General features: G+C 43.3%; 1 protein-coding gene across 12 annotated transcripts in view; it reads right to left on the reverse strand.

Moving 5' to 3' along the window:
• hspg2 (heparan sulfate proteoglycan 2) overlaps nucleotides 1–15198 on the reverse strand; it is a 181428-nt gene that overhangs the window by 91969 nt on the left and 74261 nt on the right. For all 12 annotated transcript variants that reach the window (XM_024376139.2, XM_024376138.2, XM_024376129.2 and 9 more), the window contains exons 4-8: nucleotides 4260–4369; nucleotides 3484–3542; nucleotides 2939–3111; nucleotides 1564–1689; nucleotides 1144–1338 (exon numbers count right to left, since the gene is read on the reverse strand). In XM_024376139.2, coding sequence (XP_024231907.1) covers nucleotides 1144–1338; nucleotides 1564–1689; nucleotides 2939–3111; nucleotides 3484–3542; nucleotides 4260–4369 — 663 coding nt within the window. The remainder of the gene's footprint in view (nucleotides 1–1143; nucleotides 1339–1563; nucleotides 1690–2938; nucleotides 3112–3483; nucleotides 3543–4259; nucleotides 4370–15198) is intronic.

Raw genomic sequence — 15198 nt, forward strand, 5'->3', positions numbered from 1 at the left:
TATGGATGTCTTTATAAAATAATGGTCTACAGGTTTGGTTAGATTTAGGCTAGGCTAGGCTAGGCTAGGCTAGGTCAGACATGCCTCCAAATATGTAGTAAAACGTTCAGGTTACAAACAATTTAGTAGATGTTTTCAAAATGCATACTGTCTCCAGCTCAATGTAAAGTGGTGTGTGACACGCTGAAGCCTATCTGGATGCCTTCAATTTAGCAGTTGAGAAAAATATAAAGTAGGCCTAGCTCTTTTAAATTGTGACCATGTTTTAAAAAAAAACATTTTTACACGTGATTGCCTTTAGAATTGTTGTGCAATGATTGAGGTTATTAAAGCACATGTTTCACTCCAGCAGCAACAAACGGCTGTTTGATGAGCTGTAGCAGCATCTCTCACGCTAAATCGACAGCTATTTCAATCAATCAATAGGCTAAAATGCATTATTTTGCAATGTGATTTTTTTTCTTCTCCTGGACAATTGACCGGCGGCAATTTTATTTATTGGCTTTTCATTTGTTTTATCGGACAAAAGCCGTCTATTGAGTGGCTGCTGCCAACACACTGACTCAACTCCAGCCACTTTAATAATGGGAATTGATGGGAAATTATGTAAAATATATCACTAGCCACTTTAAACAATGCTACCTAATATAATGTTGACATACCCTACATTATTCATCTCATATGTATACGTATATACTGTACTCTATATCATCTACTGCATCTTTATGTAATACATGTATCACTAGCCACTTTAACTATGCCACTTTGTTTACATACTCATCTCATATGTATATACTGTACTCAATACCATCTACTGTATCTTGCTTATGCCGCTCTGTACCATCACTCATTCATATATCTTTATGTACATATTCTTTATCCCCTTACACTTGTGTCTATAAGGTAGTAGTTTTGGAATTGTTAGATAGATTACTTGTTGGTTATTACTGCATTGTCGGAACTAGAAGCACAAGCATTTCGCTACACTCGCATTAACATCTGCTAACCATGTGTATGTGACAAATAAAATTTGATTTGATTTGATTTGATATTACCGGCTAACAGAAACACTGGTGTGTGTATATACATGCGTGCCTGCGTGTATGTACTTTGAAGTATTAGTGGTTGCCATTAAGTGCTTACCGCATCTGAACTCATCGCTGCCATCAGAGCAGTCTCTCTCTCCATCACAGAGGTAGTCTCTGGGGACACACTCCCCATTCTGACAGGTGGCCTGGTCCACTTTGCAGGGCCCTGGGGGACCAGGGGGGCGTGGGGGCTTCTTGATGGGGATGGTGGTGGGAGGAGTGGGGGTAACTGCAACAGGACGGATCTTATCTGAAAACCAACAGATCTGTTAAATCCAGAGGCGAATCCTAACTCCCACCTAACTTACATTGTCACTTTGTCATGCATTGATGCCAATAGAAGACTAAGTGAAAATTCAACTTAAGTGAACATTTGAGTTGACTCTCTCGTTACAAAGACATGTTCAATTAAATGCTTGAGACAACCATTTAGTCACAGCACAGATCCAGATCCATTCCATACCATGCAACTCACCACAATCCAGCTCATCACTCATGTCATTGCAATCAGGTCTGTTGTCACACAGGTACTCCAGAGGGATGCAACCCCCATCACGACACGTGTGCTCATCCCTCATGCACGGCCGAAGGTCTGGGACCACTGAGAGACGGGTGGGTTCAAAGGTCAGACATGCACAACACAACGCTTCCTGTTCAAATCACGTCAAATACAAGCAACCTTCCTGGTGAAAATAATAACCCCTGTATGCACTTTGTTCCACCAGGCCAGAGCTGAACCAGCACTTGATGAACAACTAGGGGGCTGGAGGCTGGTGTCACTTTAAATCGAACGATGGGCTCATTGTCATGGCTGGAATGGAATACATGGAATGGTATCAGAATGGGATTCCATAATTCCATTCCAGTTATTACTATGAGCCATCCTCCTTTCACCAGCCTCCAATGACCATCCTGGGTCACTGCGGGTCATTCTGGGGCCTGGGGCTAACAGTCTAACAGCTAGCGTACCGGAGGTGGGACATGGCCATAATGTAATGGAGATCCTTCTGAAGAAACTCTGAAGACTTTTTTTCCCTTTGCAAATAGCAATATCTGTAACGTAACTCATGCCATGCAGTTCTCTTGGGCAGTGCAAAACCAAAACGTTGTCAGACTTCTGCTTCAGGTGCACACATGCATAACATTCCTGCATGAACTCTTAACAGATTCTCAACGACCTAATTATCATCCTGTTCATCATCACCATCCACAAATAGCTGCATTCTGCACTCTACACACACTACAGAACAGTCATGTCACTTCTACAGCAGCTCTAGCAGTCTCCGTGCAGCAGGCATTGTTCCAGACCTGGGTTAAAATACTATTTTGCTACTATTCTATTGACTCCAATGCGCCAGGCAAGCTCAGTCAAACCCAGCTAAAGTATTTGAAATGATTTCCAATAGCATTGAACCCAGGTCGGCATGGTACAGTACAAACCTGGCACAGCCATGGGGTTCACAGGGGGCAGAGCTAGAAACCAGAGAGACAAATTAAGGACACTACCTATGATTACCTAGCCCTTCTTTTCTTTCTTTCCGGTTTATTGACAGAAATAGGTATGATTGAAGGGGAGACATATAGAGGGGAAAAAGTGAACACAAAAAATGGCCTTTTCTAGCATGATGCCTTGGGCTGGCTAGTCTAGCTTCATTGAAAGATTGTAATAAGATATGATAAATAAAGACTACCCTAGCTATGAGATCAGACCTATTTGTTCACTTACGACTTCCTAAAATGGATGCCGTAATTTAGACATCTTCCTAATCTGGATGCTGTATATTTGGCCATGTCAGCATCCTGGAAAGTCCTTACATTGCGGAGTATATATTATCCCCTGTGGTCCTTACCTTCTCCCAGGCGTCTGAACTGGAAGCCCTGGACAGAGGTAATGTAGGAGGCGATGGTTCCCTCCTTCACCACTCCATAGAGCACGTTGCGGATCTGATTGTCATTGTTGTTGTAGTCAGAGCCCACGTCAAGCTCTACAAACACATCCACCCCATCCTGCCTCAGCATCTTCCTACACACAGGCCAGGACAGAACAGATGTTTTTTTTTTTAGAGAGGGACGTGGTGACGATAACGGTGCAGTGCTCCAGGTTTAGATAAACGTGGGTTGGGGCATATCATCCTTTTATCTAATGTAAGAACATTGATTAGTTACACTCAGCTTACAACAGTGTTTGGTGGACCAACCAGATGAGTATAAGCTGAAGCCTAAGCATTAGCATTAGCTCTGGGAGCAGTCTTCAGATCTCAGACAAGGTTACTCATCATGTGAGCATGGTTCATTAAACCACCATTGTTACACCCAGGCTAAAATAAGTCAAGTAAGTAAAAGTAAGACTGGTGGGGTTTCATCAACAGTAGCTGAAGATGAGCAGTCATCTCACTTGATGAGGACCACATTGACAGTCTGGATGCCTGGGATCTTGTTGTACTCCGACTCCAACTGTAGAAGGAGAAAAAATATACTTAGATGGGTACAAACCAGCAGAGATGCATTTTTGGCAACATGTTTTAACAAATAGAACAACTTTCCTAACAAGTGCTCTAACATGATGTAGAGTAGTATATGATACAAATCAAATCTAAGTTTATTTGTTGCGTACGCCGAATACAACAGGTGTAGTAGACCTTACAGTGAAATGCTTACTTACAGGCTCTAACCAATCGTGCAAAAAAGGTATTAGGTGAACAATAGGTAAGTAAAGAAATAAAACAACAGTAAAAAGACAGGCTATACATGAGTATATTGACTCAAATGATCTACAGTATATGGCCTGATCCGCAATCAATAACGTTGTGTGGCAGACATGACGTGGCAGTGGAATGCAAGGTGTGAGAATCCTGCCCTGGCCTGTGTAAAGTTTACAGCCCTTGTGGGGAGGGAAGGTTAGGCGTACCGCTTAAAGTACACAGTATACAGTATGTTCTGGAATAAGCCTACTGCATACAGTCCTAAAATTCTAATCTGGGCCTCAAAGCCAGTTCCACTGCTTTTGTTGTTAATTCTTCCCCTATAAACAGGGACAGATTTAGACCTGGGACAACAGGTTGGTGCAATTAATGATCAGCTAGAACAGAAAAGCAGCAATAGTCCGGACCGCACAGGGTTAGATTTGAATACCCGTGGTATATAGTATATATGGTTCTGGAATTGACCTACCGTGTCCACCACCGCATCAGAGATCTCCTGGAAAGACAGTGAGGAGATGTCCTCCATGTCAGGCCTGTACACAATGGAGTCTGTGAAGTTCACCAGAGCTCTGTAGTACGCTGGAACACAGAGAGAGACAATGGTTAGTTAGACACACAGGAACCACAGCATGAACATTTATACTCATTTTTCAGCAACATAATGTCCACAAAGCGACATTTACATGGGACTATCCTTTGGTGGTGTTGCCTTATTCAAAATGAAATGAGAATCAAACTTGAATAATGTTTGGGACAAATGTCCCTCAGGGAGGCCTTTGGTTCAATGTTTGGAGAAAGAAATTCACCAAACATAACTGTGGCTAAATTCAGAGCCATGTACAAATGATGGGGTCTATTTCCATATCTCAATTGTGGTCTGTACTAAAACTGACAACTGTACCACTTATAGAGGACGCTTGAACAACAGGAACAAGTTAGACGTACACATGCACACATACCGTACGCCCACACATATACACACCACAGGAGGTTGGTGGCACCTTAATTGGGAAGGACGGGCTCGTGGTAATGGCTGGAGCGGAATCTGTGGAATGGTAGCAAATACATCAAACACATGGTTTCCATGTTTGATGCCATTCCACGCTCCATTCCAGACATTATTATGAGCCATCCTCCCCTCAGCAGCCTCCACTGATACACACACAAACACACCTTCTGTCTATAACACACATGTGCACGTCAGACAGATGTCAACACTCGTCACACAAATACACACACATAGCCATAAGTGTGGACGATCTCACACAATTACAGTACAATTACAATTACACTGTCAGCCAAGGTGGGTCACTCACTGCCTTGCTAGCTACACTTTTATTCACAGTGAAAAGGTGACATCACAGTTTGAGTTAGACACTGAAAAAGAGGGGAGCCCCTAGCCCCGCCCTAGCCCCGCCCCAGCCCCGCCCCAGCCCTAGCCCCGCCCTAGCCCTAACCCAGGCAGTAGAATTACTATGCCAACGGCTGCAGTGAAAAATGCTCAAGTGAGTGATTCTGGAGGTGGGCCTCAACATTCCCTTTCCCTTCACAAAGTCAAGCACACCAGATGGGACAGAGAGGCTGGAGCATGGGCTCTACTGCCTATGGAGAACAGAGTTAGCGAAGATAACCTGACCTGGCTCTATGAGTTAAGTAGGGCATGCTGGTCATAATATAGAGGCTGTACTATCCATAGTGGTGTTCTACGGTCGATTTATGCAGCTTTAAAATGCCATGTTTCCGTAGACATACTGTAGGCTACTGTCACTGCTGTCTGCAAAGGAAGGTTAACCATTTTGCAACTTCGTATCCTTTTTGTCTTATTATTATTACATGATCTATAATAGGGTCTATTTTTATTGCATATCTATTTCCGTTCTAAGACATCTTCTCTCATACGACTCACAAATACACATCCTTTAAATAGCCCAGGCAGACCCCCCCTCAGGGTGCACCTATTCTCACTCCCCTGCCAACCGTGTTGAGCTGGCCTGGGTCTGCCAGCTTTTGTTCTGCTTGGCCTCGATCTGGTATGGTCCTGGTTGGGGGAAGGAAGTCAATATTTGTGTTCTTTCTTACAGTCAGTTGCTACTTGCCATGGCTATATTGACGAGTCATGTTTTATGTGGGCATACCGTGAGCTGGGGCCTCAACCAAACACATGGACATGCACACTTCCTCCCTCTCCCTTTCTCTCTGTGGAATCACTAATTACATATTGCTAGACAACGTGTTGCTGTTGACAATGACAGCGTGCATTCATTACGCTTTAGGAACCCTGCTGTTCGATTAAAAGTTGGATTAAGAGTGCCACACGCACGCTTGTGCACACATGCGCACGCACACACACACACACGTGTACGCACACGCACATGCACACAGAGGCTGCCCCATACATCTATTGTGTTGAGGCCCTGGGGTTCTGATAGTGATTGTGCCAGTGACAGGACAGGCTGGCTGGAAGGCAGCTGTGTCATTATGTCTATTGGTGAGAAGCTGCCTTCAAATTACAACAGAACATTGGCACAAGCTGGCCTGGTTCCTCCAAGACGCCTTCCACTTCTTGTGAGGAAAGGCCTTTATTTGTTGAAGAGTGAACTGAAAAGATTTGGTATAAAAACCCACACAATGGGCTGACTACTGTATGTAGTGTAGAAGCGCAGGCGTCAGCAGTGTGGCATGGACATGGTCGACTGTGTTGGCTGTTCCACAAAGTCAGTCAGCGTGCTAAAGGACATTGTACAGTTTGAAAACAGTTCCAGAAGACATGCAACATCAAAATGGCTGATTAAAAAGCCTCATTTTACCCGTCGCTAATCTAATCACTTCACTGTGCACTCGCTTGGCCCTGCAGCGAACAGACACACACACACAGTCACAGACATTAGACCTGTCTCCTCTGAGCTTGCCGCTCTGACGACACGTTACGGCCTGGCGAGCGCACTCAGTACTCATGATTCTTTGGTTACAGTGTAGGGCTGTGCCCTTAACACTAACGAGGGCTCTCTCTTCCTCTCTCTGCATCCCTCTCTCTCTCTCTTTTTCTCTCTCTCTCTCTCTCTCTCTCTCTCTCCCTCTCTCTCTCTTCCTCTCTCTGCATCCCTGCATCTCTCTCTCTCTCTCCCTCTCTCTCTTTTTTCTCTCTCTCTCTCTCTCTCTCCCTCTCTCTCTCTCTTTTTCTCTCTCTCTCTCTCTCTCTCTCTCTCCCTATCTCTCTCTCTTTTTCTCTCTCTCTCTCTCTCTCTCTCTTCCTCTCTCTGCATCCCTCTCTCTGCATCCCTCTCTCTCTCTCTCTCTCTCTCCCTCTCTCTCTCTCTCTCCGAGGAGCACTCACTTTTTCCATCGGGGGAAATCCCCCATCAAGCACCACCAAGGATGAAGAAATCGCCTGCTGAGAGTGAGCGCGGGGGAGAAGAAAAAAAGGAGCCTGGAAAAATAGCATTCCAAACTCTTAATTCACAAACGTATTTAGCTATTAAAGCTGTTCAGTAGAACTGTGATGGCTTTGTAAGGCGGACCGGGCCCCCTCTGAACACACAGAGGCCTGTAGCAGGAGACAAAGAGCTGATTGAGTCGTGCGCCCAGCCTGGCCTTTAAAGCCCAACCGCTTTCAGCCCGACCTTCAACCCCACTTCTTTCCTCCCTCCCCACCAGCACCAGCGCCTATGGCAGGGGAGAGGGGGAGAGGGGGAGAGAGAGAAAGAGGGGCAGAGAGAAAGAGAGAGAATGGGAGAGAGGGGAAGAGAGAGGGTGAGGGAGGGAGGAAGAGAGGGTAAAAAAGAGAGAAAGAGAGAAAGACAGAGTGAGCAAGACCACAAACCCACAAGAACAAGGCCCAAGTCGTATTACACATCCCACCAGGGACCAGACGATATGAGACCCTCTATTTCTCTTGTCTCTCTCTCCAAGGGGTCTAGGAAGGCCAATGTGGGGTGGTGTGGGGCTGTGTGGGAAAGAGGGACTCTTTGTCAGCTTTGGCTTTTAGAGAGGAACCTCTGCTACTTAACCCGACTGCTGGTGGTCAGCCAAACAGCCCTGTTCTACAGAATAGACTGCTTCAAACTCAGGAACTCATGGGAATGACTTGAATGACTTCTGGCCCAATATTACTGGAGCCTTTTTTGTGCTCTCTCCACAAAACACAATGTGAATGTCAAAAAACACTTCAGGAAAATGGCAGAACAGTTAACTAATATTGTCTGTTGGACTTGTCAGTCCACTATACTGACATAGAACCTACTGGCAGGAAGTGGTCCTATCACAAAGTAAGATGGCACCAGAAGAAAGCTAAAAAATAGCTTCTGGATATCAGGACAACGATCATTTCCTCATCTCGGATTAGGCAAAGATTTTTTTCTTCAACAAGCAGGACGCACAGGATGTACTTCAGACACCCGACAAGGCCAAAATCCCTGTCATTGGCAAGAGAAAGAGACGCAGGTATAGAGGACACAGGGCAGGGAGCCTCGTAGGGATCCGCCGACGGCGAGTGGGAATTCCTCCCTTTCCATCAATATTACTTGCCAACGTACAATCATTGGACAATAAATTAGACGAGGTATTCGACCAACGGGACATCAAAAACGGTAATATCTTATGTTTCACCGAATTGTGGCTGAATGACAACATGGAAAACATTCAGCTAGTGGGATATATGCTGCACCGTCTAGATAGAACAGCACAGGGGGCGGTCTGTGTGTATTTGTAAACAACAGCTGGTGCCTGAAGTCTCTAGATTTTGCCCGCCTGAAGTAGAGTATCTCATGATAAGCTGTAGACCACACTATTTGCCAAGAGAGTTTTCATAATTTTTTTTCGTGGCTGTTTATTTACCACCACAAAGACCGCACTGAGTCAGCTGGGCCTGCAAACTATTACGGACTACAAAGGGAAGCACAGCCGCGAGCTGCCCAGTGACACGAGCCTACCAGACGAGCTAAATCACTCCTGTGGTCACTTTGAAGCAAGCAACACTGAGGCATGCATGAGAGCATCAGCTGTTCCAGACGACTGTGTGATCACGCTCTCCATAGCCGACGTGAGTTAGACCTTTAAACAGGTCAACATTCACAAGGCCGCTGGGCCAGACGGATTACCAGGACGTGTTCTCCGGGCATGTGCTGACCAACTAGCAGGTGTCTTCACTGACATTTTCAATATGTCCCTGACTGAGTCTGTAATACCAACATGCTTCAAGCAGACCACAATAGTCCCTGTGCCCAAGAGCGCTAAGGTCACCTGACTACGGACATAGCACCCATGTCCGAATCCATGAAGTGCTTTGAAAGGCACACACTAACACCATTATCCCAGAAACCCTAGACCCACTCCAATTTGCATACCGCTCAAACAGATCCACAGATGATGCAATCTCTATTGCACTCCAGACTGCCCTTTCCCACATGGACAAAAGGAACACCTACGTGAGAATGCTATTCATTGACTACAGCTCAGCGTTCAACACCACACATGAAAGCGCATCACTAAGCTTAGGATCCTGGAACTAAACACCTCCCTCTGCAACTGGATCCTGGACTTCCTGATGGGCCGTCCCCAGGTGGTGAGGGTAGGGAGCAACACATCTGCCATGCTGATCCTCAACACTGGGGCCCATCAGGGGTGTGTGCTCAGTCCCCTCCTGTACTCCCTGTTCAACCACGACTGCATGGCCAGGCATGACTCCAACACCATCATTACGTTTGCAGATGACACAACAGTGGAAGGTCTGATCACCAACAATGATGAGACAGCCTATAGGGAGGAGGTCAGAGACCTGGCCGGGTGGGGCCAGAATAACAACCTATCCCACAATGTAATCAAGACAAAGGAGATGATTGTGGACTACAGGAAAAGGAGGACTGAGCACGCCCCCATTCTCATCGACGGAGGTGTAGTGGAGCAGGTTGAGAGCTTCAAGTTCCTTGTTGTCCACATCACCAACAAACTAGAATGGTCCAAACACACCAAGACAGTCGTTAAGAGGGCACGACAAAACCTATTCCCCCTTAGGAGACTGAAAAGATTTGGCATGGGTCCTCAGATCCTCAAAAGGTTCTACAGCTGCAACATCGAGAGCATCCTGACTGGTTGCATCACAGCCTGGTACGGCAACTGCTCGGCCTCCGACCGCAAGGCACCACATAGGGTAGTGTGTACGGTACCAGAGCGCCAAGTCTAGGACCAAAAGGCTTCTCAACAGCTCTTACCCCCAAGCCATAAGATTCCTGAACAGGTAATCAAGTGACTACTCAGACTATTTGCATTGTGTCCCGCCAACCCCTCTTTTACACTGCTGCTACTTTCTGTTTATCATCTATGCATAGTCACTTTAACTATACCTACATGTACATATTACCTCAATTAGCCCGACTAACCGGTGCCCCTGCACATTTATTCTGTACTGGTACCACCTGCATATAGCCTCACTAATGTTATTTTCACTATCTTTTTTCATGTTTTTATTTTCTTTACTTATCTATTGTTTACGTAATACCTATTTTTTACTTAAAAATTGCACTGTTGGTTAGGGCTTGTTGTATTTGGCGCACGTGATTTGATTTGCATCATTCAAATAAAAGAATGTTGGTCGCATACACATATTTTTCAGATGTTATTGCGGATGTAGAGAAATGCTTATGTTCCTAGCTCCAACACTGCAGTAATACCTAACAATACAAAACAATACATCCAAATCCCAAAAATGTAAAGAGAGAAATTAAGAAATGTAGAAATATTAGAATGAGCAATGTCAGAGTCCGGCTTTCCAGCTGTAGGTAATAATGCAAGAAACGTTCTGAGAAAATATGTTGGCTAGGAGCTAGGAACAGGGCTTCAATTTAATACTACTAGAAAGTGTGTGCCCTCAGGCCTGGAGGGAAGCAAAAGTCATTCCACTACCCAAGAATAGTAAAGCTCCCTTTACTGGCCCAAAAAGCAGACCAATCGGCCTGTTACCAATCCTTAGTAAACTTTTGGAAAAATTGTGTTTGACCAGATACAATGTTATTTTACAGTAAAAGAAATTGACAACAGACTTTCAGTATACTTATAGGGAAGGACATTCAACAAGCTAAGCACTTGATAAGAAATTGATGATACAAATATTGTGGGGGCTGATTTGTTGGACATCAGTGCAGCTTTTGACCGTATTGATCATTGTCTGCTGCTAGAAAAAAAACGTATATGTTATGGCTTTAAACCCCCTGCTACAGTATATTGTGGATAAAGAGTTACTTGTCTAACAGAACAACATAATCCAGGTAAAATCAGGAATTCCTCAGGGCAGCTGTCTAGGCCCCTTACTTTTTCAATCTTTACTAACAACATAACACTGGCTTTGAGTAAAGCCAGTGTGTCTATGTATGCAGGTGATTCGACACTATACACGTCAGCTACTACAGCGATTAAAATTACTGCAACACTTAACAAAGAGCTGCAGTTAGTTTCAGAATGGGTGGCAAAAGCATTGTATTTGGGACAAATCATTCACTAAACCCATAACCTCAACTAAATCTTGTAATGAATAATGTAGAAATTGAGCAAGTTGAGGTGACTAAACTGCTAGGAGTAACCCTAGATTGCAAACTGTCATGGTCAAAACATATTGATAAAACAGTAGCTAAGAAGGGGAGAAGTTTGTCCATAATAAAGTGTTGCCTTGCCTTCTTAACTTTTTATGGCTGCAGGGGCAGTATTGAGTAGCTTGGATGAAAAGGTTCCCATTGTAAACGGCTAGCTCCTCAGTCTCAGGTGCTAATATATGCATATTATTAGTATTATTGGATAGAAAACACTCTGAAGTTTCTAAAACTGTTTGAAGTATGTCTGTGAGTATAACAGAACTCATATTGCAGGCAAAAACCTGAGAAATTCCACTTCCTGCTTGTATTTTTTCTGGGGGTGGCAGATTTTCAACCAAGCTCTCATTGAAATTACAGCGAGATATGGATGAGTTTTCACTTCCTACGCCTTCCACTAGATGTTAACGGTCAATAGAACTTTGTCTGATGACTCTAATGTGAAGGGGGGTCGAATGAGAAAGGAAATAGTCACCACTGCCACGAGTTGACCATGCTTTCACCATGTGCATTCACAGGGGAAGGACCTGCGTTCCACTGGTCATCTGAAGTCATTCTAATTCTCTGGTTGGAATGTTATTCAAGATATATGTAAACAACATTCTAAAGATTGATTCAGTACATCGTTTGACATGTTTCTACTGACTGTTATGGAACTTTTGGACATTTCGTAACGTTATAGTGGACGCGCTTTGTGACTTTGGAATTGTTTACCAAACGCGCTAACCAAAGTAGCTAATTGGACATAAATAACGGACATTTAGTTCATCAAAGGTAAGGAAACATTTATCATGTATTTTCTGGTTTCTGTTGACTCCAACATGGCTGCTAATTTGGCTACTATTCTGAGCTCCTCAGATTATTGCATGGGTTGCTTTTTCCGTAAACGTTTTTTGAAATCTGACACAGCGGTTGCATTAAGGAGAGGTATATCTATAATTCCATGTGTATAACTTGTATTATCATCTACATTTATGATGATTATTTCTGTTGAAACGATGTGTTTATGCAAAATCACTTGATGTTTTTGGAACTAGTGAATCTAATAAGCCAATGTAATTCAAGGTTAGTGATTAATTTTATCTCTATTTCTGCTTTTTGTGAATGCTATATTTCGCTGGAAAATGGCTGTGCTTGTTGTGGTTTGGTGGAGACCTTTATAGTGCTTTTGCTGAAAAGCATATTTGAAATCGGACACTTTGGTGGGATTAATAACAAGATTAACTTTAAAATGATATAAAACACATGTATGTTTTAGGAATTGTAATTATGAGATTTCTGTGGTTTGAATTTGGTGCCCTCTATTTTCACTGGTAGTTGTCATATCGCTCCCGTTAGCGGGATTGCAGCCATAACAAGTTAACCTCTTGAAACTAGGGGGCACTATTTTCATTTTTGGAAAAATAACATTCCCAAGGTAAACGGGCTATTTCTCAGGACCAGATGCTAGAATATGCATATAATTGACAGCTTAGAATAGAAAACAGGCAAAAGTTTCCAAAACTGTAAAAATATTGTCTGTGAGTATAACAGAACTGATATTGCAGGCGAAAGCCTGAGAAAAATCCAATCAGGAAGTGACTCTTATTTTGAAACCCCTGTGTTCCTATGCATCCCTATTAACCATTGAAAGGGATATCAACCAGATTCCTTTTTCTATGGCTTTTTTCAGGCTTTTATTTTGAAAAATGAGCGTGAACGACAACATTGCGTCAGTGGTCAGGTGGTGGCTCTCAAAGTGATTTGTGCGTAATAGACAAATGCGGCCATTGTTCCTCTCGCTCCTACTGAAAAGCCAATTGTCCCGGTTTATATATTATCAAATAGATATTTGAAAAACACCTTGAGGATTGATTAGAAAAAACGTTTGCCATGTTTCTGTCGATATTATGGATCTAATTTGGAGTTTTTTTTGCCGTTGTCGTGACCGCAATTTCGGGTGGATTTCTCAACAAAACGTGGACAAGAAACGGAGGTATTTCGGCTATAAAAATAATCTTTATGGAACAAAAGAAACATTTGCTGTCTAACTGGGAGTAAACGATTTAATTGAATTGCTTTTCTGATTTTCGTGACCAAGCTTCCTGCTGCTAGCTGGACATAATGCTATGCTAGGCTATCGATAAACTTACACAAGCGCTTGTCTTGCTTTGGCTGTAATAATTACAAAATCTGAGATGACAGGGTGATTAACAAAAGGCTAAGCTGTGTTTCACTATATTTCACTTGTGATTTCATGAATATGAATATTTTCCAGTAATATTTTTTGACCGTTGCGCTATGCTAATTAGTGTAGTTGCTGATAATTATCCCGGATCCGGGATGGGTAGTTCTAAGTTAACAACATTATTAACAAGGCAGGTCCTACAGGCCATAGTTTTGCCGTACCTGGACTACTGTTCAGTTGTGTGATCAGGTGCCACAAAGAGGGACTTAGAAAAATTACAATTGGCTCAGAACAGGGCAGCTGTCCCTTAAAAGTACACGGGGAGCTAACATTTATGATATGCATGTCAATCTCTCATGGCTCAAAGTGGAAGAGAGATTGACTTTATCACTACTTGTTTTTGTAAGAAGCACACACACGACAGAGCCTAATGTTGTACATTTTATATATAGTATAGGAGCAGTGTGTCTGCAATGCTACATTCCTTTGACATAGCGAGGCCTGATGATACATGTAAAAGTGCTGAATATACCGAGCTGTCTGTTTAAACTACTAGCACACAGCTTGCACACCCATGCATACCCCACAAGACATGCCGCCAGAGGTCTCTTTACAATACCCAAGTCCAGAACAGAATATGAGAGGCGCACATTACTACATTGAGCCATGACTACATGAAAATCTATTCCACATCAAGTAACTGATGCAAGCAGTAAAATCAGATTTGAAAACAGGTAAAAATACACCTTAAGGAACAGCGGGGACTGTGAAGAGACACACACAAAGGTACAGACACAGGCATTCACACACAAGCGCTAGCACACCCACTCTACACATACGTACATAGTAATATTGTTGTATGGTGGTATCATACATTTTGTATTGTAGATACTGTATGCAGTGGTGTAATAATGTTATATGATGTACTGTTTTATATTTTGTTTTATATGTAATGTAAGTGCTTTAATGTGTTTGGACCCCAGGAAGAGTAGCTTGTGCCTTGGCAATGGGGATACCTAATAAATACAAATACATATACAGGGTGACCATGTCTGTCGGCTCCATCTTGTGTATCTCATTCGGGTGGACCAATCCGTGTATCAGTTCAGTCATGCTTAGTGTTGGAACTAAAACTATAACCCTAACAAGGCAATAAGGGAATATTGAAAGTAATTACAGTATGAAATATGTAACATGATTTTCAGGGCGAAATGACAAATGGTGACCCATCAAGAAATAAATGAAAACCTATTTTGGCCCAGTTGTTTTTAGCTGAAATGCTAGTGCTAGTGTCATAGGTAGGGAGGGAAAGTTATGACATGATGGAATAACCCCATCATTTTCCACTGGCATCAGAAAACATTACAGCCTGCCTAAAATGGAAAAACCTTCAGACTGGACTCAAACTTCACAATCCCAAGAGTCCCAGGAATGGTGTCTAAAGTGAATGTGGAAATGAGAGTGCATAGCTGAACAGAGCAGACGATGATAAGATACGCCAAGGTATTTCAATAGAGAGTATAAGGAAAATAGTAGCAGTAGAGAGATCAGAGAGCATTAGAGATCAGAGTGCATTGGACTGTAGTCTGGCTGGTCTGGGCTTAGAATGTCCCCCGAAAAGGGAGGCTCCACCACCAGTGCTATGCTAAAGGGAGTAGAGTGGG

Source organism: Oncorhynchus tshawytscha, linkage group LG16 (genome assembly GCF_018296145.1).
Source record: "Oncorhynchus tshawytscha isolate Ot180627B linkage group LG16, Otsh_v2.0, whole genome shotgun sequence".
Taxonomy (NCBI): Eukaryota; Metazoa; Chordata; class Actinopteri; order Salmoniformes; family Salmonidae; genus Oncorhynchus; species Oncorhynchus tshawytscha.